Below are 26,969 nucleotides of genomic sequence, written 5' to 3'. Positions count from 1 at the left end.
AGTAAAATGAATTTCTGCATTCAGGTTTGCCTTAGATCGAATACACAGAATTGCCACATATTATTGTTATAACGTCACCTGAGTGGTAGCACACCTCACCTGTGCCTATCTTGCTTTCAAGTCATTCCACCCTTGATTTCTGACTGTTTCCACAACAACATATAAAGTTTATGGTTAAAATGGCCCTGGCCCTTTCCTTCTAGCATTACATCCCCCCCAATGTTGTTCTGTTGTCACTGGTTGAACACGATCTTCTCCACAAATTCTCTGTATGTTTATGGATTTCGGATTCCATGTGTTTTGCAAAAGCAGATGTTTGGACGTCCCTTAATATAGTTTCAGACATTTGCTTTCAAGCCCGTGTCAGGGATCCTAACTTACATTTGGTACATAACCCTGCACGAATAGGCTGGAGACTAACCTGTGCCACTAGGAATATCAGAAACCGGTTGATCAGTGGACATGGCCATGTAAGTGCGAATGTATGTCGGAACAACGCATGCTGGAACAACGCATGCCTGAACAACGAGGTCGGAACAACGACCGCGTTGTTATCACTAATGCCTTTACCACGAATGCCTTAACAATGATTTTTCGTTGTAAAGGCATTAGTGATAGGCATGCTTGGTTCCAGCATGCGTCACCCCTGACCCCCCACCTCTAAAAATTACCGCGACCCCCCAACCCCCTCCCCTAAAACCACGCCAACCCCCCACCCTTGTTCCTAAAACTACCCCAACCTCATCCCTAAAATTACCACGACCCCCACCCTGTCCCTAAAACAACCCCAAACCCCACCCCGTCCCTGAAACCTAAAGTACCCCAACCCCCACCTCTTAAACCGAAGACCACCCGCCCCTAAAAGTACCCCGAGCCCCCCACCCCACCCCTAAAACCTAAACCCCCCAACCTCCCCACCCCGCCCCTAAAATAACCCGACCCCCCAACAAACCCCTAAAACCACCCCAAACCCCACCCCTAAAATTACCGCAACCCCTCACCCCGCCCCTAAAACCACCCCCACCCCTAAAGCCTAAACCACCCCAATCCCCCACCCCACCCCTAAACCCTAAAAACCTAAACCACCCTGACCCCCCACCCCCAAATACTAAAAATACCCGACCCCCAACCGCCCTTAAAACTAGAAATACCCCTCCCCAAACCTAAACCGCCCGGCCCCCCACCCTTAAAACTAAAAATACCCCAACCCTCCCACCCTCGCCCCTAAAACTAAAAATACCCCTCCCCGCCCCTGCCCTAAACCTAAACCGCCCGACGCCCTTCCCCTAAAGCTAAAACCCAACCCCCCACCCATGCCCCTAAAACTAAGAATACCCCGACCCCCCACCCCTCCCTTAAAACTAAAACCCCCCAAACCCTCACCCCAGCCCCTAAAACTAAAAAATACCCCGACCTTCCACCCCGCCCCTAAAACTAAAACCACAACCCCCCAACCCTACCCCTAAAACTAAAAATACCCCTCCCCTCCCTCCCCCACCCCTAAACCTAAACCGCCCGATGCCCCTCCCCTAAAACTAAAACCCCAATCCCCCACCCCCACCGTTAAAACTAAAACCCCAACCCCCACCCCTAAAACTAAAAATACCCCGATCCCCCACACCCGCCCCTAAAACTAAAACCCTGACCTCCCACCCCCGCCCACTTACCTGACTCATCGCGTCATCCTCCTCAGCCGACTCCCTTGTTCTGTGCCTTAACCACGCATGTGCGTTGTTCAGCACATGCGTGGTTAAGGCACAAAACAACGAAGTCGTGGTTAACAAAAGCGTTGTTCCGCTTTCGTTGTACACGACTTCGTTGTTACGGAGTCAGCGTTCAGAGCGTTTCCCTGTGAGTGCATTAGACTAGAAACTAGAAATTAACTAGAAATTAATTTCCATTAGTAAAAAATCCTCCAAAACAGGAATGAGTACTTCTTATTTGTAGTTTGAGTTCACCAACCCATGTTTATCTTCTCTCTTAGCTTGCTTAAAAGTCATGATAGTCAAATTAGACTCATATGTAGACTTGATTGGTAAAAGAAGATTCTGCCTCATGCCTTCTTAATCTTCCACCTGATAGTCTCTGCCACTTTATCTCACTCTTTACAAGTCATTTTCATCCATCCCTGCTTTCTTCCTCCATCACTATTTTGCTGTCTTTTTCTTCCTGCTCTTTCCTCCCTTTAGTTTTTTTCTTGCTCTCAGTCAAAGTGTGATGAGGAAAAAAAGCGCAAATTCCTAAAAAAAAAGTGCCAATGGACTCTACCTGCAACCACTGGCTCAAATGTAACAATGCTCATATACTGTGACTTTAGCAGCTTCCATATTTAAACCAGATGGGATCCAAAAACGTTGATGGTTTGTAATTAAAATATCCACTTCGATTTTTCATGACTAAATTCATAACCAGATGATTGACTACCCTAAACACAATTATCTTCAACAGGTTGATGAAGTCCACATTTGTGAGGAAAGTACCTTTGCACTTTCTTCCACAGCCTTTTTGCCTTGAATTTGAATATGTGAAATTCCACAAAGGGATTAAAAATCTTGTGCGTGGTAGCTATATAGATTTTGTGCAAGGTTACTGCCTCCCTGGTTTGAAGTAGCCTGCCAAAATTAGCTTTCTCCTTGTCTGCTCTACTTAATATTCTCTTTATTCTGTAGCACAGATATCCCTCACATGCATACACATCATTTTGATACAGTCAAAGTGCTGTGGGTTGGCAAGGTAAGCTCTATATAAAGATGTCTGATTTTGGTAAATCACTTCAATACACTTTTCTTGATTCCTACTGTTATTGACACTTAGCCCAACGACTTAAATGTTGGAACTGGTACACTTCCTATCAGTTGTTGCTTTTACAGCAGCCAAATTGTTAATTTATTCAGTAGTTGTTTGATTTAGGTGCTGTCTCAAAATGGTCTCTGTAGGACTTGGTCCTTTTTTTGCAGGCTCATCCCCAGACTTTTTGCCTGTGCTATTCCTACTTTTTTGCTGAATTCACTTTTGTTGGACTTAGGACTCTGCGCATTACTACTGCTAACCAGTGCTAAAGTCCTTTTGCTCTCTGCTTAAAATATGATAACATTGGCTTACACCCAATTGGCATATTTAATTTACTTATACATCCCTAGTAAAGTGGCACTACATGTGCCCAGGGCCTGTAAATTAAATGCTAATAGCGGGCCTGCAGCACTAGTTGTGCCACTAAATTAAGTAGCACTTTAAACATTTCTCAGGCCTGCCATTTCAGAGTGTGTGTGTGCAGTTTTAAATTGCCATTTCAACCTGGCAACGTAACCCTTTTGCAGTGCCCAAACGTTCCTTTTTAATAGATATAGGTCACCCCTAGGGTAGGCCCTGGACAGCCAGAAGGCAGGGTGCAATTTATTTAAACAGTAGAACAGGTACCTTTTTAGTTTTACATGTTCTGGTAGTGAAAACCTCTTTAGTTTGTTTTCCACTACTACAAGGTCTACCTCTGCCATAGGATAACATTGGAATTACCTTATTATTTTTTATAAGTGTAATTTCTAAACGGGAAAATGTAATTTGTTCACATTTTGCTCTCTGGAATCACAATTTAAAATCCTAACTTATGGTGATGTAAGATTTTAATTTTCAATTCTGAAAATGCCACTTTTAGAAAGTCAGCATTTTCTTGCCTTAGCCATTTGGTTCCTGCACAGTGTCTCTGGTTCCCATGGCTAGATGTGGGTGACAGTTGGCTTTGTGTATTCCTCCTAGACAGCTATACACAATGGGAGCATAGGCGTGACTGGATGGGCCATAACTGGAAGGATTGGAGGGATGCTCCAGGCACAGCCCCACTCATACTTGAATAGGCTGTGTCATAACTGCACTCAGAGGGCTGCAAACCCCCTGTAATTAGTCTGGAGCCAGGAAGGCAGGACACCTGTGCACTTCAAAGGTATGCCTCTAGAAGCTTTTCCCCACTTCAAAGGCACAGCTGTGTGTACAAGAAGGGCCTCTTCACTACACTTCTGGAAATGTGAATACTCTGCAATGAAGAAGGACCGCTATGCCGCTACAAGGATTGACTCTCTGCTGGACTGCTGCTCTAAAGGAAATGATTACCTGCTATGCTGACCTGCTGCCCTCTTGCCTGGGGAAGAAGAACTGGACCTACAATTTCAACTTGAATCCAGGACGTTAGAGTGACTCCAAGGGCAAGCCTTCGGTCTCCTGAGCTGAGCCTCAGGGAGCTAAAAGGCCCCCCAAACAGCTTCTGGGGCCGGCTGCAGCAAGTTCCTGACTCCCAAGTAATGCCCCTCAGGTCCTGTGCCTTTGGTGTGGTTCACTGGGCTCTTAAAGCAAGCTTTTGGGCTCTTCATGACCACAAATGGACATGTTTTCACTCAAACTGTGCCTCTGGCACCGAAATTCAGCACAAGCTGCTGCCAGCCAGTCTCTTCTTACAGCAGCATTAACAGCCCATTGAAAGTCACCAACGCGAAACTCCTACCTGTCCACCTACGACACCTGGCCTGCTCTTCACACTATACCGACTGAAGGAGGCTGGCCTGGTTTGCGGTGGATATCAAAGGTACTTACACCTTATACCATGTCCAGTTATCCCTTATTAGTGAAATGTAGTCAGTATCTAGAAGCCAGGCTGTCTAGGGGTAGCTGTAGATGAGCAGCCAAGGCTTATCTGGGAGACAAAACAGTCAAACATACTGTCAAACAGGTCAAAAACCATAAGCACTGGGGTCCTGGCTAGCAGGATCCCAGTGCCACAGTCAGACACACTGACAAACAGGCCAAAAATTGGGGTAGCCAAGCTAGAAAATGGCTACATTCTCATACCGACTACCACCCTTGACACTTTCCTTGCTCCTAACAGCCCTACCCAGTGCGAACAGGACTCTGAGGACAGAACCTGAGAAGGCAAAACTTCTGCTGGACTAATCTGAGACTTTATCCGACCCTAGATCCTAGGTGATCCATCTGAACATTTGTCTTTGACCCAGTCCAGCTCGACCAGATGGCCAGGGTTGTGCTTACGACTTTTAGGCACTGCCTTGTACAGTTTATTCTTTAAAAAATCATAACTCCAGTTCTACGGATTTATGCCAGTTTGGTCTTGTTTTGTGTATTAAATTAAACTTTGTTTTTCAAACCTGATGTGGGATCTTTTTGTGTGGTGTTTTCACTGTTTTAATGTTTGAGGTTTTGAACACATACTTTACACATTGCCTCAAAGGGAAGCCTGACTGCTCTGTGTAAAGCTACCAGGGAGTTGAGCCCAGCATAATTTGGGGTTTGCTTGTGACTTACGCTGACTAGGATTTGTAGCTGCTGCTTGACCAGGGCTCACACCCCAGTCAACCAATAACCCAATTTCTAACAGTCTCCGTTTGAGCTGCATCATACATACTAGATACTATTTAGCACCTTTTAAAATGATTCCCATTTTTTGTTTAGCAGTTCAATTTCTTACTGTTCTGGGTCTGCTCATTTAAGTTTTGGTTATTGATACAATTTCACTGTGCATCGTGTGCACCATTTTAAGTGAATCTTTTATTTGTCTGCCTGACAACTGCTACCTTTAGCAAAGTTTGTTGCTTAGACATCTCATCAGCAATGGTTAAGCCTTTTCTCACATGCTCCTTTCTGTGCCGCCTTAATTTTTTGTTTGTCCTGATAAGTAAAGAATCTATAGTGTAAAAGCAAATGACAGAGCATGGGCAAACACAATAGGTGTGAGTTTCAGTGCTAACGCATGAGCTTTAGCACAATAAAGCCACACAATGAAACAAAAAGTGTTCTGTTTGGAATGCTCCTTTGCATTCGATTCAGTCCCGTATTTTGCCTGTGTCAGTTTTGTACAGCAATGGCAATATAAACACTTTTGGCAATGTTGAACAACCTTTGCCACAAAAACATCTAAATGCCTGTCAATCAATCAATCAATCAAACATTTGTAAATCGCGCTACTCACCCGCTAGGGTCTCAAGGCACGGGGGAGGAAGGACTGCTACTGCTTGAAAAAACAGGGTTTGAGGTGTTTTCTGAAGTTCAGGAGGTTCTGGGTCTGTGGAAGGTGGGCAGGGAGGGCGTTCCAGGTCTTGGCGGCGAGGTGGGAGAAGGATCTGCCGCCGGCTGTAGTCGGATGGATGCGAGGGACGGCGGCGAGGGCAAGGTTGGCGGAGCGCAGTGGGCGGGTGGGAGTGTGGAAGGTGAGTCGCTCGTTGAGGTAGGCCGGGCCTATGTTGTGAAGGGCTTTGTGAGCATGGATGAGGAGTTTGAAGGTGATCCTCTTGGTGACAGGGAGCCAGTGCAGGTCTCTGAGGTGGGCTGAGATGTGGTCGCGGCGAGGGATGTTGAGGATAAGGCATGCAGAGGCGTTCTGTATCTGTTGTAGTTTCTTCTGGAGCTTGGCTGTGGTCCCTGCGTAGAGCGCGTTGCCCTAGTCCAGTCTGCTGCTGACGAGAGCATGTTTCGGTGGGGATCCACCTGAAGATCTTGCGAAGCATGCGGAGGGTGTTAAACCAGGAAGATGAGATGGCGTTGACTTCCTGGGTCATGATGAGCGATGAGTCTAGGATGAAGCCTAGATTGTGTGCGTGGGTGGTGGGTGTTGGTGCGGTTTCTAGGGTGGCTGGCCACCAGGAGTCGTCCCATGCGGAGCGTTTGGAGCCGAGGATGAGGAGCTCTGTCTTGTCCGAGTTAAGTTTGAGGCGGCTCTTCTCCATCCAGGTGGCGATAGCGTGTAGTCTGTTGTGGAGGATGGTTTTGGCGGTGGCAGGGTCCTTGGTGAGTGAGAGGATCAGCTGGGTATCGTCGACATAGGAGACGATGTTGAGGTTGTGGGATCAGACGATGTTGGCGAGCAGTGCCATGTAGATGTTAAAAAGGGTTGGGCTGAGAGAGGATCCTTGGGGAACGCTGCAGATGGTTTTGGTGGGCCCGGCAGGAAGGGAGGAAGGCAGACTCTTGGCGTTCAGTCGGAGAGGAAGGACGTGATCCAGTCAAGCACAGACTGATGATGATTTTGTTTGAATGCATCATCACATATACATCACATATACATGAACATATGTGATGATGATGCAGCGGCCATTTAGGATTTTCTAAAGTCATTGTTCCAATATGGTGGAAGGTCATTCTAAAGAAAGGGATAGCCTTGCAGCTAAATTAGTAAAAAATAAGTAAAAAAAAAAAAACCTTGACTGGTAGGCAGAGGAGCAGTTAGAAGTGAGGGAAAAAGTGAACACTGAGTAACAACGCTGAGTAGGGAAGGTGAGGGAGAAATGGATGACCTGGAGGAGTAGAGGAATACAAAAAAAACAAGCATGACAGTTAGGCACTAGGCAAACAATGGACAATCGGGGAGGAGGGGAAGAGCAACAATGAGAGCACAAGGTAGTTGTGGGCGCAGATGCAACACATGAGGAGAGAGCAAGAAAATGTGCACTTCCTTGAAATGCTGTAGAAAAAAACTATGCTTCAGGGGAGGGACAAACACAAGAGGAGGAAGGAAAACCATTAAATAGGAACCAAGCAAATGAGATAAAGAAGAAAGACAGCAGTCATTATCAATGGGCTGATCCAAAGTCCACCCCAAATATTTGTCTTGTATCAAATAAGCCAGGCCTAAAATGCTTGGGTCTGGCAGCACTAATTAGAGGCCTCTGGGAACACAGGAGAGGTCCACCAACTGTCGTGGGGAGAATGAGGAGCACAAAGGAGCACAACGAAAACAGAGGGAGGAGCTAGAGGGAGGAACAAGAAAAGCTGGTGGGCAAAGGGAAGGAGGAGCACATGATGAAAAGTGGAAGGAACAGCAGGCAGGAACAAGAGGTGGTGCAGGGAGTGAGAAGTGAAGAATAAACCTCATGGGAGGACTACAAGCACTATATTGGAGACTAAAGATGTATCCCAACAGCCTAAAAGCATGAGGTGAGAAAGAAATATTTATCTGAGGTGACCCAAGAAGTGATCAATAGAAAGTCTCAAATCGAAGTCTGAAAGATGCTGGTCAAAAAAACACAATGGCTTTGCTCTCAACCTAAACCAAATATTGAGCATTTACAGTGCATGTTCCTTTTTATCAATGAAGCTTAACTGTGTCCCTTCACTTCTATTCTTTTGGTTTTTGTGCCTATTATTTGGCTTCAAACTTGTAAGCGTCCCTCCTGATTGAGGGGATGACTGAATGCATGCTAGGTCATAGTAGTGTGTCCTAACGAGGAGAATAAGACTGCTCTGTGTCCATCCGCCTTTTACTCTAATTATGTTTAAGTGCGAAACAGAGCCTACAATTGTGGCATAACGTTTCATTTGAAAAAAGAAAGGTGGCCTGATGAAAAGCCTAGGTTGGGCCTGGCTGTCAGTCTGCATGATGCAAGCACGTGATGGACCAGGTGGATGCAACGGTATCCATGGTGTCTGCACAGGGAGAGGAAAGTCCAGCTCAAGAGTTAGTTGACTGTGCCTGTAGGAGGAAAGCCTTCTGTGAGGCTGATTAACTCTAGGTGGTTTCACTTAGAGCAGCCTGATTTAGAAACGTCATACCATGAATTAGACTGATTCTAGGGGCAGTCTAAGGATTGGGCAGATGCAAAATAGGCCTATCCAGAGCATCCTATAATCGCCTGATGCCTCACCTCTCCAATTGGCCTAGGTGGCCTGGGTCCAGGGCACTATAGCACAACAGATGATTGAAGTGGTCAGCATGAAGGATCACTAAGTGTGTGTGTGTCTGTGTCTGTGTGTCTGTGTATGTGCCTGTGTGTGTGTGTGTGTGAGAGAGAGAAATAGAGGTAACAACTGAACAGTCCTGTACCATCATCCTGCATGTGTACTGAGCGATTAGCTTCCTGAAGTAGGCAGGGTAATCCCATACAAAAATACATACTGCTTAATTATTTACTCTACTTGTCTTTACTTATTTTAATTTATTCAGCATATGTGACATAACATAGTCATGGAAATAACATAGTATGAGACAGATGTAATAAATACCATAAACAAGCAGTGATTGGGAAACTTGTTGCATATGCTGCTTTATGATGAGTCAGCAAGAAGCTAATCATACAGATAAGTAAAATAGTGTATTTGCAAGGAAGGCCTTTTTATCCTTTTGGTAAAATGTGCAGCATTAGTTGCTCTCTATTTACGATCACATGACGTGGCAGTTTTAGAGTTTCTGAACTCGCTGAGGGGCAGGGACCAATTTCAGGATGCAGTAAGACCCAGCTATGGGGGCCTAGGAGACAGAGATCAGATTTTGGATGTTGCACAGGCAGTCACTCTGGTTGGTTGTAAGGCAGGGTAGGAACTGTAGTGTCTTCCCCAGTCCATGAGCATGCAGATGAATTACACCATAGAGGAGCTGTGATCAAACATTATTGTATTCTTCAGCCTACACTCACGCACTTTTCATTACATCATACTTTCCCTTAACAACACGTTCACACCTCCCCGCACATTACGAACTTCCTGTTCAGAGTCCTCCCAGAACCACAAGGATACTAGTGCACATAACATCAATATGCTACATCTCCCCTTTTGTTAAATAAAAAGTCAGCAGACATCACACATTACATTCCTTCAATGAGTCAGTGACTCTCTTATCACTTCTCTGCTAACTCGGTGATCCAAGATGATCGAGGTCCACACTGAGCAGGCAGTGGCGACATAGACGCTCGTGCTTGATCCAGATCTGTTGACGGGGTTGCTTCCTGTGGCAGTTTCAGGACTGGATAAACATCGCAGTAGGTGTTTGAAATGTGAAGTGTCCCGAGTAATGGATTGTCCAGGACAATCTGCTGTCATCATGTGTACTCTACACACTACAGCCTGTAACGGATCAGCAGGAAAAGGAGTGTCAGTTTTCCATCTACATTTTCACTTGACAAATACCCAGACTCCTTTGTCAAAAATGGTCTTCTTGGCATGGCGACACTTATCTGAGTATGTTTTCACCGTCCTTTACCGACCAGCGTCAGTGTCTCGGATCTTGTCAGTGTCCACCGATCGTTCCGGGGTTCATTGAGAGAGTTTTGTTCTGATGGCTCTCCCAAATAGCAAGGTGGCTATAATCTCACCAGTTGTTGAGTGAGGAGATTATTGATAGGCCCAAAGGGTTTGACACATGGCTTGGTTCAGATTGATTCCCTCCATGGACGCTTGTTGAAAAACCCTCTTGAGGGTGCTCATAAATCATTCAACTACACCATTGGCTTGGGGCCAGATGGATGTACTCTTTTGGTGTTTGATGCTGAATCAGTCAAGAAATCCGGTGAACTCCTTGCTGGTAAAGGGCGGGCCATTATTAGATTTGAGAATTTTGGGGATGTCCCACGTTGAAAAGATGTCATCAAGCCATTCAATGACTTGGCCACTGGTTGTTGACGATAGGCCTTCCACAAAAGGAAACCATGAATATTTGTCTAGGACTACCATGAGATGGTGTCCAAAAAGGTCAACTGCAACTCTCTCCTAGGCAAGGGTAAAAAGATCAGACATTGCCAATGGGTGCTGCTTCACCTTAGGGAACAAATAGTTTCAAATATGGCATGTCTTCAGCTATCTTTTGACTGGCTCAACTAAACAAGGGAACCACACTTGGGGGCATATTTATAGTCCCCTAGCGCCACCTTGCGCCACATTAACGTCACCATTTTTTACGTTAATGTGGTCCAACGAGGACAAACTCCTATCGCCGTATTTACAGAGTGGCACAACGCATGCAGGACCTTATCATTATTTCTTGCTTCGACTGAATGATTGTTATGTATTTTGGGGTACGGCACAGCTTCTTTGTCAACTGACTCATCAGCGGTTTTGCAGGACATTTTGAATGTGCTCCTCTGCAGGGTCTTTAATCTCTTCTGTGACTGTGTGCGAGCAGGAGCATTGGATTTGACTCCACATGTGCCAGTCGCAGACTGCTCCATATTGATTCTGGGCACATGTGGCACGCACAAGCAGTTTTCTGTATTGTTGCAAACTCTCAGGGAGCACAGTCTTATTTTCTTGGACAAGTATCCCCTACTCGTCGCCAGTGGTAGCGTCTTTCCCAGCTAGTGAGCATACAGATGAATTACGCCACACAAGATTTGCAGTCAAACATTACTTTATTCCTCAGCATACACTCAAGTGCTGTTACATCAAACGTTCTGTTAACCACACCTTAACAACCCCCCACACATTACATAGTTTCTGTTCAATTCCACTCAGAACCACTAGGACTCTAGTGCACATAACATCAATATGATACAAGTACCAGAACAATGGATGCATAGACCTCATAATCGTTTCCCGGACAATTGGCCCTCATGTCTCTAGGGCAGGAAAAAAACCCTGCCAGAGAAGCTGCTGGGTGGGAGTAGGGTATGGTGGGAATTGGGGATCAACCTGGCGCTAGAAGAAAACTAAAAAGACATAAGCCTCAATACCCGCTCCAGATGATCTGGTAAGGAACCATTGGGGTCTATGATGACTGATTCCCCTTGTGAACGATCATAATTAATTGTTTAAGTTTGTCCGACGATCTTTTGGGTCTCATTCCCTCAATAAGGATCCTTTGCTTTTCCCTATCCTGGAGTACAGCCTATGGCTATGTAGTGATGCCCAACAAAGCTTAGCTCTCACTGAAACTCAGTTCTTGAATTGTGCGAATGGCTAAAAGGCATTCAGATATTGAAAGCATAGTTTTTCCACAGGCAAGAGAAATTGGAAATACCACAAAGGTAACCCGCTGCCAACAACCCCTTAATGTATAGAAATAAAACTCAATTTTTGTTGTTATGTAATTGAAGTTGTGCTACTTCTGGTGTTGAGGTTTGGAATAGGGAATCACACCTTAACTTGTGGGCCTCACTGTATGCTACTCGGGAAGGCAAGAAAGGCATCAAGTGTTACTGTATAGTTAAATTGTGTGTAATTAAAAATATGGTAAACCAATTAAACTCTAGTAGTCTCCTCTGTCCCTTTTTAGTGACTGATGAAGGTTTGAGGACTGTACTTTGAAAGTCATTAGAGTATTATTAATTTAATAATTAATAGACATTTATAATTAATAACATTAATAATTTAAGACATTTTAATGTGTAACAGAAAACGTATTGCAAAACTAACGTCTAGAATGCACAATTTGATTTTACGGTCTTTAAAGTTTAGTTCCTCTGCGGATGAAACTGTTTGATCCTAAGCAAGGGTGGATTTCATACCAAGCCTGTGGTTTTGTAAGTGCCACTACAAGTTTAACTTTGATTGTACTGGTGAGAATTAATGTATTTAAAGAAAACATTAACTATTAATGTAGGAGCAGATGTGAAACAGTACAGGCTTGTAGCTTGATTAGTCAGCAGTACTACTTCCAATTGTCTATTTGTGTACTGTGGGACGGTACAGTTTGTCCAGAGCAAGACTGGGAACCCAAAGCAGCCCTGGCAAATTTTGTCAGCTCAGCCCCCATAGGATGCATAGTGAGGGTGCCTGACCATTACAATGAAGCTTTGGTGGTTCTCCAACCCCTAGAACATTTGGCAAAAAATGGCAAAACTGTATATTCTACAACAAATGTTTCATTATATATTCAATTGTATACGTTTTTAAAGCATAGTAAATGATGACCTTACAGTGAAGTGCACCAGGATACTGAAATATTTATAGGGGCTCTTCAATGATTCCCTCACCATCACCCTTTAACAGTGTCTCTTACCGCTCTATAGCCCCTCTCTCACATGTATTTAATTTGTTTTATAGAGCCTCTCTTGCCAGTGTAGGGTGTTGGAGCACTTTACATAACACACATACAGAGACAATAAATCATACGTACGTAAATCAGTGCACAGAAAATGGTACATAAGACAAAGAGGGCTACAAGGTGTAGGACTGACATGTTGTCTTTACTGGTAGGTATATTTTATAGAGTGCTTGGTCTGGGGAGACATGAACTCAGGATTGAGAATGTAACACAGTGGCTAGGGTTGACTTTACTAATAACAATTTATTTCTACCCAAACCTTTTCTAGCACAATTAGGATAATCAAATACTGGGGAAAAAAACATAACTTTCTAACCTGTACCATGCAGTTTGCATGCAGTACTTTGATAACAGTTGATAGCTCAATGTGCTAGATTATGATATAATTTATGAATACAAAAGGATTTCTATGACAAAATCGGTATCCCACTGAGCATTGCACATAAAATACTGTTCTGTGATCTGCAAGGTATGTGCTCATTGCAGCAGGCACATTTACTCTCTGCCCTACGTTAGATGAGTCAAAACTTCCACCAGACCAAACTTTGATCTCTCTCCAGCAGGTACATTAATCACGAGAATTATCTTGGCACTTTTACTGTTGCTTGAATAGTGTTGGATATACAAGGAACTTGGCAATGCTTTTGAAACTGCTGCCCTGCTACAAGACCGACCACCCAGCAATAAGAGCAGGCTCACACCATTCCAGCCTGTTGGGGAAATGTCTGATGCCCAGTGGGCCAGTCTGGATTTCAATAGGACATCTTTTCTGTTGCATATGATAGACGTTTGTTATTTGTTTCCTTAACGTGAAACTTCCTATGTACTTTTTCAGGGTAATGCTAATGTACACAAATATTCATGTGTATTTCTTATGGGCAACCAGAGGAGCTGGAACTAGTATCACAGTGGAGGAGCTCACATCAATATTGCATCAATGACTTCACAGGGATTGTGAAAATCCAATTGCCACACAAAGAACAAGTGTAGCAAATGAGCCACCTCATTCAGCAGGAGAGTAGTAAAGAACGTACTGGGTAGCTGCTGGTGCAGTTTGGAGTACCCTGTCAAAATAATTTAGTAAAGCAAGGTGTGAAAGTACACTGTCATTTACAGCAGGCATATTTTCTATTTAATTTGCAAATAAACATTTTACAGGCATGCAGTTTTACTGATACAACTATATAAGGCAAAACAATAGATAATATGTGGGGTTTGAGTGAATATATATATATCATTTGCATACAGTAGTGTTTTAATTTGTTTTCATCGTATTAAATTTTTTTTGTACATCACCATTCTGAACTGCAGGAAATGTGCTTTTTTAACTACTGATGTATTTTGAAATATTTGTACAGTTCATTTACAGATATTTACATTTTGTTGCTTGTTACAAAAAATAGACACCCTGCATCCTTTTCTTCCATACCATCTGCATGCCAGCAAGATTGTAAAGTAGTTCACACAATTCACTTTACAAAATCCTTTCACTTTGGAATCTGAAAAAGAAAAGTAAACACCAATGTCCATGTTAAAAGAATAAGCAGCAATTTGTCAGAAGACATAGCCTGTCATGTGACCTCTGTCTTTAAGTGTACAGCAAATGTGGGAAAATATAAACGAAATGTAAAGGCTTCTTAATAACTCATTCACCTTTTGAACTCCAGCATGGTTGTGGGACAGTTACTGCAGCACCCCCAGCACCCCTTCCTCCAGCGCCTATAATCGCTTAAAAAACAAGAAAGTAGGGGCGGGTGGAGCAGGATTCTAGTGGTCAGCAACCCAGAGCAAGAACAGATCTCTTCTCTCTGCTTCAGAAACTTCAGTCCATGAAGTGATTACTGCCATTGGATGCATAACTGGTCAGTCAACAGAGTCAATGGGCCTGGGCCAAAGAAAACTGGCCTAAAATTCAGTTTTTTAGATAAAACGTATAGTGAAGCCTAGTGAGACCCAGCAACATATCACTTGTGTCGGAAAAGTTGAAGCATGTTGTGCTGTGATGATTTTTGTTATAATTAGTATTATAAGTACTATATATTCTCATTACACATCTTGAAGAGAATCTATTTCGTAATTGTTTTCCGGCCTGGCAATGGGAAATGTCTGCATCTCAAGGTTTTAGTCCAAGCCAGTATTGTTTGCACAGAGGTGAAGCAGCGAGGAGTAGCTTGTTGGAATGCGCAGCGTATGCAGGTTTACATGGTGAAGTCCCTCAGTACACACTTTCTAACTCAGGTTTATCAGCCCACCTGTCCTGTGCCCTGGAAATGCATAGACTTGCTAGAGTGAAGCATCTATAATGTACTCCTCCTTCGTTTTTTCCAGTTTCCAAGACTTCGAACGACACAGCATGTGGAAAATGATTCACGGACTACGAAATACTCAAATAAGGATGCCGTATTTACAGATCTGGATCCAGACAATGTGAGTACAAGGGAGAGGTACCTGCACTACTCATTATCCATTGTTATCTTCCCTCCATGAAGCTTGCAATTCACAAGCACAATAAATCTAACAATTTATTCTCCCAGACTTGATGCTGCAGCTCTGACTTTCCAATTCGATCTCACAAGTGAAATACTGTAACTCTGTTAATGCCAGTCCTCCACCCAGGTGAAGCACAACACCGCTACTACTTCACAGATGTGCTGCTATATCTTTTCCCCAATTGTACCTCATAAATTACAAGTTACAAAACTAAGGATCAAAATTAGTAAGCCTTTGCACCTGCACAGAGCAACACAAAATGCCATAAGGTATTTACTATTCACCTCACAATGCGCTTTGCACCTAATATGTGACCTTTCTTCAGTGCATAACTTCTAGGCGCTGATTTGTGTTGCTTTGCATCAAGTGAATATTATTAGGGTAGATAAAGGCAAACACCTATAGGTATTGACGCAAAGCCAAGTCTACTAAGAGAACTTGACTGAGCTTTGCATCAACAACAGCTGCTCGAAGCAGGCGAAACAAGGGTTATTGTGCTCTTTTCTCAAACAAACCAACACATTGCACGTACGCTGCGGGACACAGCACACTTCCAATCTGTGGGACGCTTTTGAGTTTGTCTAAGCACAGGAATGAATTTTAATTGGTAGGATTTGCTTCTAGTGCAAATCATAGGCCACACAAGTGCACACTCATCTCAGAACTAGAGGATAACAGCCACAGCAGACTAATCTTAGTAGATATGGCTCTGCACTGTGTTTTTACAGCAAAGTTGGCTGTTGCAGTGCATTGCATGGAAAATTAGTAAATCTAGGCCTATCTATCCAGTTGTACGTTACTAACTTTCCAACTCTATCCTCCAACTGAGACATTACACCTCCAACCTTCCAATACTACCACCGAGTTGAGGTATAGAACTAAGGGGCATATTTATACTTGTTTGCACCGAATTTGCATCATTTTTTTTACGCAAATTAGGTGCACAACTAACTCCATATTTATACTTTGGCACTAGACCCGTCTAGCCCCAGATTTATGGAGTTAAAGTCATTTTTTGGGACATGAAAACCTACTTTGCGTCAATGAGATGCAAAGTAGGCATTCCCATACAAAAAATGACTCTATGGCCTTAGCGCCATATTTATCCCCCTGTGCTAAAGTCAAGCACGGGGAGGAAGGGTCAAAAGCTTTGCACCATTATTTAACGCCTAGGACAGGGCAGGCGTTAGGGGACCTGTGGGCCTATTTCCATGGTGGAACACCATGGAATAAGCCCACAGGTGGCCTCCCAGACCCCAGGGACACCCCCACCCACACCAGAGGGTCAGTGGAGGATGGGGACCCCATCCTAGGTAAGTATAGGTAAGTACAGGTAAGTATATATATACATTTTAAAGTGCCATTGGGGGCACTGAAGTGGGCCCCCCTACATGGGACTGGGTGCAGTGGCCATGCCCAGGGGACCTTGGTCTCCTGTGCTGGCCATTGGGGTGGTGGGCATGACTCCTGTCTTTTGTATGACAGGAGTCATGTGGTATGGATGGTTTCGAATCAGAAAATGATGCTAGGCTTGTTAGAGTCATTTTTTTTTCACTCTAACCTGCCTAACGTCATTTTTTGGTGTAAAACCCCCTTCTTCCATACCGCCAGCCCTACCTGGCTAACCTCATTTGTTTTTACCCTAGCTTACCCTTTGCACCGGCTTGCACCATTTCATAAATATGGTGCCCGGCTGTTGCTCGGAAATGGTGCAAGCCGGTGCTAAACTTTTTGGTGCACAACTGAGTTGTTGCAGTTTTGCACCAAAAAGTATAAATCAGGGCCTAAGTTTCTGAAACTACCTTAAAGTTTAATTGATGAATAACATTCGAAACTCACCTCCCAGTTTAGGTACTGTATTACTCAGTCACTGTGCTAGTTAATGTTTTAACTGGCATCCAGTAGGGTTACTGCATTATTTCCCGTTACAAATATATTTCTCTCACCTGGGTCACTACATCACATATGTTGAAAATGTATTCCGGATGATGGAATATTATCTTTGCTATTGGTATTAATATGCATACAGTTCATCCTTAGCTAGGAAACAATAGAGTGAGACTCGTAATATTGAGGAACGGACTCAGATGGAATTTAAATGGATCAAAAGGACTCCCCAAGATCTCCCACCTTTCTCCTTATTTATGCATCTCATTCACCACTACCAAAACAAATATTGTTTAGACTCAGTCAGAATCCTCAACTGTAAACCTATCATCATCGAATGTGCCAAATCACTAGGAGTCATCCTTGACAAAAGTCTCAATCTATAGTGACAAGTTAGAACATTGGCCAGAAATGCACTCATTCAGTTGCATCTTCTGTGGGGAACTTGCTGCTTTGCAAGATCTCAAAACGGACTCAATCATTAGTGCTGTCTATTTTCGATTACTACAATTAATTTTGACTGGTCTTCCTAAAATTCATCTCCAGTAAAAGGAGTTTTACATGTGGCAGCACGTTTTGCCTTAAAGCCCAAGACCATATTTCAATTGTATGGTTAGCACTCTACTGGCTTCTCAATGAAGCCAGAGCTTTGTACAGAATTGTGTGCATCATGCACATGGCCCTTCTCACATCTATGCCACATTACCTGGACACTAAACTAAGGGCCAAATGTAAGAAAAGTGGCACTACATTACATGTAGTGCCACTTTCTTGCGGCCCCTTTCACCCCCCTTTCCGCTACCATGTGTGCGCCGTATTTCAAATGTGACGCATCATGGCACAGGGTAGGGGGCAATAGTGTCAGAATTTCTGACACTATTGATGTACTGTTCAGGGTTAGGGCCAATATATTGGCCCTAACCCTGAACCTCTGAGCCTTTGAGCAGGCGTTAAAGATGCTAGAAAAAATAACGCAAAGAAATCTTAGATTTCTTTGCGCCATTTTTGCATCCCCCCCTAACGGGGAAACGCCCCACTTGAATACATTATGCCTCCTGCAGGCATAATGTGGTGCGAAGGTTTACAAAGTGGCACAATGCATGAATTCACCACTTTGTAAATATGGTGTAGCGTTTTTGGCCATCTAACTCCACATTAGAGTGAAAAAATGATGCTAATGTGTCGTTCGATGGCACTAGGCCCACTTAAATCTGGGCTTAAAGATTTATGGGGAGCCTAGAGCATCACGGAATAATAAAGCTTTGATTCTAGAACCCCAAATAAAAAGGAATGAGTTATGGCCAAATCCTTTTAAGGGAGCAACTAGAGTCTGGAATTCTTCACCTCTGAGAAGAAGCACTAACCTAGGTAGGTAAACTTACCTCTCTATCTCGATTTTATTTGACATTTTCATTACCTTGCACGTTTTTTTATTTTGTTACTCAATTGTTATGACTGTTTACGTACCATTACTCAATATTTATAATTGTGTAATTTTTGCACCTGAGATAATGCTCTATTTCTTCTGTAAAGCTTGCATGTTCCTATGGAATGTCCACACTGATCAGTGCATTGAGATTTACCTCTCTGGCTCAATATTTTTATTTGGCAGTTCCCTAGCCTTACACCTTTTTAATTCTGTTACTCAAGTCAAGTCAAAAATACTTTATTCACAGCATTTCTTCAGCATAAAAGTACATATTAAAAACTACAAATGCATAGAAATACATGTAATTAAACTATAACAAAGTCAGCCAGATAAGCTACACAATAAAAACAAGACGAACACAAAGTATAAAAAAAAAATAAAAAAAATGAAAAATAACGGAATGCCTTATATGCATAAAACATTATAGCCAAGGAGGCAAACAAATATAACACCCTGCCAGTTAAACAGATGCCTTTCTAATTTCAATACCTGCCAAATAATATTTGCCACAACATAACACACCAAGGGGGACTGTAACTGCAGAATAAATAATAGCACCGATTTACACTGACGAAAGTTAAATTGTTTGAGAAACGGGAACAATAACATTTTCCTTGGAATTGTATAAAACCAACAAAAAAACATAATATGCATAGTTGATTGAATGGATTTCCAGTCACAAGAACAAAAGGGAAGCTCAGTGAGGGAATTACATTTCGCTAGATAGCCCAATAACAATGGGAAATAATTAAATGAAATGTAGTAAGAACAAAGTGATACTGGTAATTTTGGACAATGGAAATATACATGTGGGTCCCTTCCTGAGGGAGCATCCTCTCGTACAAACACACAGACACTTTAATGTGGTTGTCAAGTCCCCTCATAGTCATGATTTTCCCCATATATTTCTCTATCAGACTATCTTTTGGGCAGCTCCTGCACAAACTAGGGCATGAGAACAGTTCAGATAGTCCAATCTCATGAAATGACGATTTAATGTACACAATTAAGGAATCTCCTGTTCTTGTGAAAGATTTAGGCAATCTTTGATAATAAGTGGAGCTGACTCCCTTGCCCAAATAGCCCTTCAAAGCAAGAGCAAGCCAATTTGATTTTATCTTCTAAGTAGGGCATGGCAAGTACAACATGGCACAAAGTGGTAAAGCAACACTGTGGAACAGCAAGAAGTTTCCTGAAAAAAAGCGTTTTCAACCCTCTGAACCCTCCACTGTCCACTATGCCCCATATGCCTGCCCTGTGCATAGCAATTGATACTGACTTGGCTGCATAGATGGACAGGATCTCTTTCACAGGTCTTGCCCCCAACGTTTTATAAAGGTTTTCAATGCCAACAATGGATTTTCCATAAGCGCTACTCTGCTTGCCACCATTGGTTTCCAGGATAATCTGCTGTCAAAGAGCACTCCCAAGTAAGAAAAGGTTACTGTCTCCTTAACTCTAGTGTTATTAATGAAAAAAGAAGGGATTATCTAAGGATACTTCCCACACCTCATAAAAAAAGTTTGTTTTAGAGTTGACCTGTATGTCAAGGTCTTTCATAAAAGCAATATAAGCAACCCTGAGGCCCTGTAATGCTTGACTAGTTCTTGCAATTAAAACCGCGTCGTCTGCGTAGAGTAGAATTGGAATAGGACAGGAATCCAAATATGGGGTGTCTCTTGATCTAAGAGAAAGGGCAGCCTCTAATTTATTTGTGTGCAATGATGAAGAAAGGGGGCTAAGACAGAGCCTTGCCTCACACCACGCTTGATATCAAATAGGGTCGGTACACTCCCCATCTTTTCCATAGCAGACTGATGCTTTCGCCTCCGAATATAGCTGCCTAATAAAAATAAAAATGTCTTTGTCTGTCCCCATCTCCAGAATGAGTTTCCATAACTTTGAATTTTGTGACACAATTAAAAGCTGCCAACACATCCATAAATGCCATAAACAAAGTACCTTTTTGGCAACAGCATACTTAGATATAATCAGGCTCAGTTTCAGACTTTGGTCTATAGTACCCATTTCCTTCTTGAACCCATATTGTGTATCTACAAGGACATTATTACTGCTTGCCTACTCCTCTATGGAGCACAATACATCCCATTAATTTGGCAGTGGAGTCAAGCAGAGAAATAGGTCTATAATTTGCTGGAAGTGACCTGTCACCCCTTTTATAAATAGGGACAATAAAAGACACTTTCCATGAGCAGGGTGGGCCGGCTTTTACAATCGTGTTAAACACGTTGGTTAATAATGGGCTCCACAGATCCTGACACTCCAGGAAAAGATCCACCAGAACTTATTTGGGCCCGGGGCTTTCCCTCTACTACTCTCCCAGAAAGCCACCATGACCTCTTCTAGTTCAAACACCGGCTTCTGGTAGGGTTCAGTTGGGCATATCGCCCCCACTCTCTACCTCCCCCTGCGCGCATTATTATATTTTAGAGAAATGCTCAATCCACTGACTCTCCTTAACATGCACCTCCATAGAGGGTTCAGAGCGAGCTTTAAAATAGGGGGAACTAAAAGGCGGCACTATCTTTAGAATGACTCACCATCCTGAGATCTTCATATACCCTGTCCCTGATCGCTCTACCCCGCACTTGTCTTGCTTTCAGATAATTGGCCATGGCCTTCTTCATCAGGGTTTTATCCCTTGGTTCAGCACATTGATCAGTGTGGAGATTAGCAAGAGCTTTAGAACACTCCATATTTTACCACAAATTGATTGAGGGCGTTACCATAATCATCATGCCTAAAATGCACAAATCTCTCTGCGCTTCTTTCGAAAGGCCACAATTCGATTTAGTAGATAATGGGCAATGGTGAGCATTAAAGTCACCAGTCCATATGATCTCCAATGGTTTCTTATGGTCCAGAAAAAGCCATTGAATCTCCACCTCTAATACATCTATAACAACTGGGGCTGACCCGTCAAAAGAATTATTATAAAAATGAATTAAAAGAAGATCCCATTCTCTGTCTACGGCTTGAAAAATACAATGTAAGAACGGGGAAGGGGTATGATGCACATAGACTTTTCCCTTAAAAGAATTTGATATTAAAGTAACCAAGCCCCCCTTAGCCATGCCCACCTTATAAGGTCTGGCAGGCAAGAAGAATACTTGATATCCATCTAGAACACACACATGTCAGTTATCCAAGTTTCTTGCAAACAGATGATTTGGTACTTCACCATTAAGTCCACCCACTTGGGGTCACCCAGCTTCTTAGCTAGCCCTGAAATAATCCATGATAAAAACTCCACCTTGTCTAATGGGGGGATTTATTGTTGATTGGCCAAGTGAGGGCTGACCTACCACCCTGTGAGAGATCTCACTGGTGGCGCAAACTTATTAGTAAGGGAAAGCCCTGTGACATCACCTCAAAGGTCCTCTTTGTTAGGCATGTTAAAGATCCCTGTGGTCACCTCATAAGTTGGTGGTGAATGATAAGGAGGTTTATAAAGATACCCCAATGGACAAATAGTGATAGCTGAAGGCCAATGTAAACAATTAAAAGCCTGGTTCAATAACTTATTGACTACCCTGGGCAGTGGTTAAAGTGCATTAACAAAAAGTATGGGAACTGTGATACTGTATGCAATGGGGTGGGGTCAGTGAGCATGGGGGCAGGGTCAAGGGTGTGGCTAAAAACTAAATATTCTGTACTTTGTATGGTCTTTTACCATCAGGTAGCTACATTTAAAATAACACGCAGTGTAAATTAAAAATAAATTTGAAAAAGTTGCTACTCAGTGGCAAATGCACTAAAGTACATTATTAAACCTCTATTAGTTAATGCACTGCATTCCTGTGTGTAACCAGAGAGCCACAGAACTAAGGCCCATATTTATTAAAAGTTAGCGTTGCTTTAGCGTCATTTCTTTTAAGCTAAATCTGCACTAATTTAACTCCATATTTATATTTTGGTGCTAGACCCATCTAGCGTCAAAATATTTGAGTTAGTGCCATTTTTAGGGAGCGCCAGCCCACCTTGCGTCTCATTGCGACAATGAGATGCAAGGTAGGAGTTCCCATCCTAAAAATGACTCTAGCCCCCTAGCGCCATATTTACCTTCCGCCGCTAAAACGACGTGCACCTAGATAGCGGACCCAGAATATGACGCTAAGCCAGATTAGAGTCAAAATTTAACGCCTGGTCAGACCAGACGTTAAAGTGCAGTTAGGTACATTTTCAAAGGGAAAAACCATGGATTCCACCTATGTCCCTACTTTGGGCACATAGATGTCCACCCCAACCCAGCATCACATCACCCCCACCCACACCACAGGGACATTACCGGAGGAGGTAAATTTAGGTAAGTATATGTGTTTTACTGTTAAGTGCGACTGGGGGCCACTTGCATGTGGTCCCCTGACTGGCACTGGGTCTGCTAGGGTGGTCCTGGGGACGCTGGTCTCCAGTGGTGGGTATTGGGGTTGTGGTAATGACTCCTGTTTATACTTAGACATGAGTCATTTTTTGGCTGCTTGGGCGTCAAAAAATGACGCTAGGCTGACTATCGGCATATATTTTGCCTATATAATCTGCCTAGCACCATTTTTTCTATCGCCATTCAGCCCCGGCTAGCGTTATTTTTTATGACGCTAGCCATTCCTTAGCATCATTGTGCGTCATTTAATAAATATGGTGCGCAGATGGCTCTAAGGAATCGCGTTAGCTTGTGAATAACATTTTTGACGCACAAATGCACTAGCGCAGTTAAGCGTCATTTTTCACAAACATGGGCCCAAATCTTGATTGGTGCAGTGGAGAATAGTGATTTGTGTATTTTAGTTCTACAAGGTCAGAGCTTGTTTGAATATGTCAGTCATTACTGTAAACTTGCATTACGCACCTTATAATATAAACTCATACAAAATTAATTTAAAAGGTTAAAGATAAAATGATGATTTCAAAATATAGATTTTAGTAATACCCAGACTGTACATAATATTTGTTTTTTACATAACTGTCCCTTTAACACCTCTTCAGGGGCAGTAAGAGCTATATGAATACAGTTTAAATTAAAAGCACGCACTTCACAGCTAAATTGTTAACTCTTTGCAGTACCAATTAAAAAGAAATCTTTGTCATCCAAAGTTTTAAGTGATTCGATGAATTAAAGCCAGTACCGGCTCCCAGGCGTCCTTTACATTTGCTGTTATCCTTCACATTTGCAGATTAACTTGTTAGTCATATTTGCATTTCTTTCAGGCAGAAGCTTCCTAGCAGGAAGGCTTTTTAGCTGTTTGCCAGCATCGTCTTCACAGCACTGAATGGCTCGTCAGTTCAAGCTCATTTAAAGGGTTCGGAATTAACTGACCCAGGGCAGTTGCCTTTTGTACAAAAAGTAGGGGAATGGTCTTTAATAAATCAGAAATGTAGGGGCACATCGTGCCTCTCCGATCCTGCTCACTTCGACCACTGACCCCGGGGGACCTGAAGTTTACCACTACACAATCCTCAGGAATGGACTTAGAAGACAAACCTGCCCAATTCACCCTGCTGGCCATAAGAATCTCATCTAAAGCAACATGCCCCTACCAAAAACTGTACTAAACCAAATGTGACTTAAGCAATTAGCTGTTCTGTAGTTTCAGGCTGATCAGGCCTAAGGCGTGAGACATTTGTAAGGATTAGAACATATGGGCACAAGGCCAGGGGAAGATGTAACCTCATATGGCATGCATCACTCCTCAGGATTGTCACTGGTGCAGAACTATTTCTATTTGTAGCCGGACAGGTGGGTTTCACCCCTGCAGAACCGCATTCCAGCAGGATTCCCCTTTTTTTGCGATATGGAGTGACCTGGTCGGAAGAAAGGGGGTTACATTATTGCTGACGGGCACAACACTGGCAGCCATTGTGGCCACCTTCTGTGAGAGTGTTCAATCCTGTGGGATCCAAGGCCCTATTCACATTTACAGTAAATATTGGCTGATGTGAAGTCGAGCTACTGCCTCTGTCTCCATCCCCAGCATGCCACTGACAGGTGCCTGCCCACCCCTAGTGTTTAACGTGGGATATGCGCTATGCTGGGCCAACCAGGGGGACAACTTAACCTCAATGACATCAAGGCGGTCTGGCAAAGGTTTCAGGAGGACCTTCATCCTAGTTTCCACCCTACCACAAAGTTCATTGATATTATGTGACTCTGCAGGGTCCCGCTGTGGTACCAAAATCTCCTTGGAATTGGGAGTGGGTCTTTTCTGCGAAGACCCCTCCCCTTTCTTCTTTTTTACTGGGGTTCCCTAGAAGTCAGAAAAACAGGATCGGACAGGCTAGGGCCAGACGGAGGCAATGGATGTTCAGATATGATGTCAGTCACACAACACCCTACCTGCTCCCTGTCTCCAGCATCTTAGGTGGGGGGGGTGGGGCGATATGAAGACCAACTTCCCAAGAAAGCCGCCACTCAATTAGCTCAATCTCTTTGGAGAGCACGCAAGCAGCGTGCAACAGAAACAAATCTAAAATTGTTATGGTGTCCCCAGCCAAGTGGGTTGTTAACATCTTTATTTTCCTCGTGCTCCTACGTCAAGTCCAACTAGGTCACTGCTATCCGAAGTGGGCAGCAAACTTCGAATAACGCAGCCAAGAGGGGTGGCCTGGCCGAGACTTCGTTGGGCGTAGTTGGTCCCATTCTTGGCCCAGCCTTCCCCGCGCACACGCCCGGTACCCCCCACGCACGTGCCACGCACCTGGATCAGTGCAGCTGTTAAATCCCAGGACCACCTAGCGCGATGCAAGCAGTGGGCGGGCTTGTCCCAAGGGAAGCTGGTAGCTGGAGTCCCCGGGAGATCGTTCAGCTGCCTGTAGTCAGCCACACAGCGCGTTTGTGTTTCTGTTTCTCATTATTTGACTGTGTAATTAATGCGCCCTATGTAATACTACATGCATATTGTAAAGCTCTCTAACACCTTTGGGTAATATCTGCACTATAAAACTGCACAAATATGCACATAGTCAAACGGCAGAGGAGAAACTATTTATGGTTTTGGACCTCTAGGCCGGGACTTCAGCATTTTCCTTGTAAATGGCAGATGAAGTGCTCATGAATGAGTTACAGCTAAGTGCATTGAAGTTCAGAATGGAATGGGCAAAACTGATGCATTAATGGAGGATGCTGCCGATTCTAGTTGCATATCTTGGGAATAATTGTCTTCTGGTCTTTTATTTGGCACATCTATATTTAAAGTCTTGTGGTTTTTAATCTTTTGGCGAGGTGTGCAGTAGCATGCAAGACTCCATTCTGTGTAGCAAAGGTGGAGGCAAGTATACAGGTGTGTAGTGCTCTAAAACCACCCAGATAAAGGAGGACCTGCTCTTGGATGGGGAATTGGAATTCTGGAGGGAAGGGTTTGGCTCAGTATTGAAGGGAGAGCTTTGTCAGTCTCTCTGGGTTTGAAGGAGAGGTTACATTTGTGATAAACTGAACCTATCTCGATTTGTTCCAGAACACCATACCTGGATATGGGATTGTTTCGCATGTGGACAATTAAAAAGTTGTTCAGGCTTCATCAGGTCAGTTTAAGCATGGTGCATGGACTTGACAATGAGGTTAGGATAAAGGAGGTGAAATCTTTGAGTCCATGGATGCACTTCATCGTGCAAACCGTCAAATGGAGTTCTGTATCACTGGTATACTGGTGAAATTATATAACAAGTTAATTATTGGGAGTACATAAAATACTGTGTACAAGTTCCAAATTGCATGGTGACAGTAGATCATTGATACGCCACAGCTGAGAGAGCCCTTTTGGACAAGCTGTTGTTGATGGAAAAGGTCGGAGGAAAAGGCTTAGTACAGTGTTGCCAAACTTCAGCATTGTGATTAAATGTTTATCTGGGCTTGTTAGTTAATCATAATGAACGCTACAGAGAATCTAGAAGGACCAGGAGGCAAGGATCACTGTTGCCTTTGATGTGCACCACAGTGTAAACCACGTGTATGGCTGCTTCCCAGAGTGATAGTTAGTTATTTTATATTTTTATTTTTTTATTGTTTTTGTAAAGAGGAAAAAAAACATTAGAACCAAGACGCTTACTGTTGACATCGCACTGGAGCAATCACAGCAATCCATCCCAGCAGGGCAGCCCTGGGGTCTAATGGAATGTCACAATCATCATGGCCAGTGCACCCATTACATCCCTTAAGTATTTAAGTGTTGCAGTACATGCCCATGCTAGGTGTAAGAAATTGGCAACCGGAGACTCTCATCTCATACACTGCAAGCCTTCCCTGAGGCCATACTGCCACAGGGCCCCAATGGTATAGTATGCATGATGAAGGATCTTGTAATGTATAATGCATAGTCTTCTGCTAAAGGAGATTGCTCCTCTCTGAGTACAGAAACATTCCCAGGTGTCTACTGTTATCTCTTAGCCCATTTCTTTCTCCCA

The 26,969-nt window shown here is 43.3% G+C and overlaps 1 protein-coding gene across 1 annotated transcript in view; it reads left to right on the top strand.

The window, feature by feature from the left end:
* Positions 1–26,969, top strand: part of FA2H (fatty acid 2-hydroxylase) — a 604,197-nt gene that overhangs the window by 264,124 nt on the left and 313,104 nt on the right. Inside the window, exon 2 of the mRNA XM_069217631.1 lies at positions 15,077–15,175. Coding sequence (XP_069073732.1) covers positions 15,077–15,175 — 99 coding nt within the window. The remainder of the gene's footprint in view (positions 1–15,076; positions 15,176–26,969) is intronic.

The sequence above is a fragment of the Pleurodeles waltl genome, chromosome 12 (genome assembly GCF_031143425.1).
Source record: "Pleurodeles waltl isolate 20211129_DDA chromosome 12, aPleWal1.hap1.20221129, whole genome shotgun sequence".
Taxonomy (NCBI): domain Eukaryota; kingdom Metazoa; phylum Chordata; class Amphibia; order Caudata; family Salamandridae; genus Pleurodeles; species Pleurodeles waltl.
Note: the sequence above shows the minus strand (reverse complement) of the source record. Positions and strands in the feature narration are given on the sequence as shown.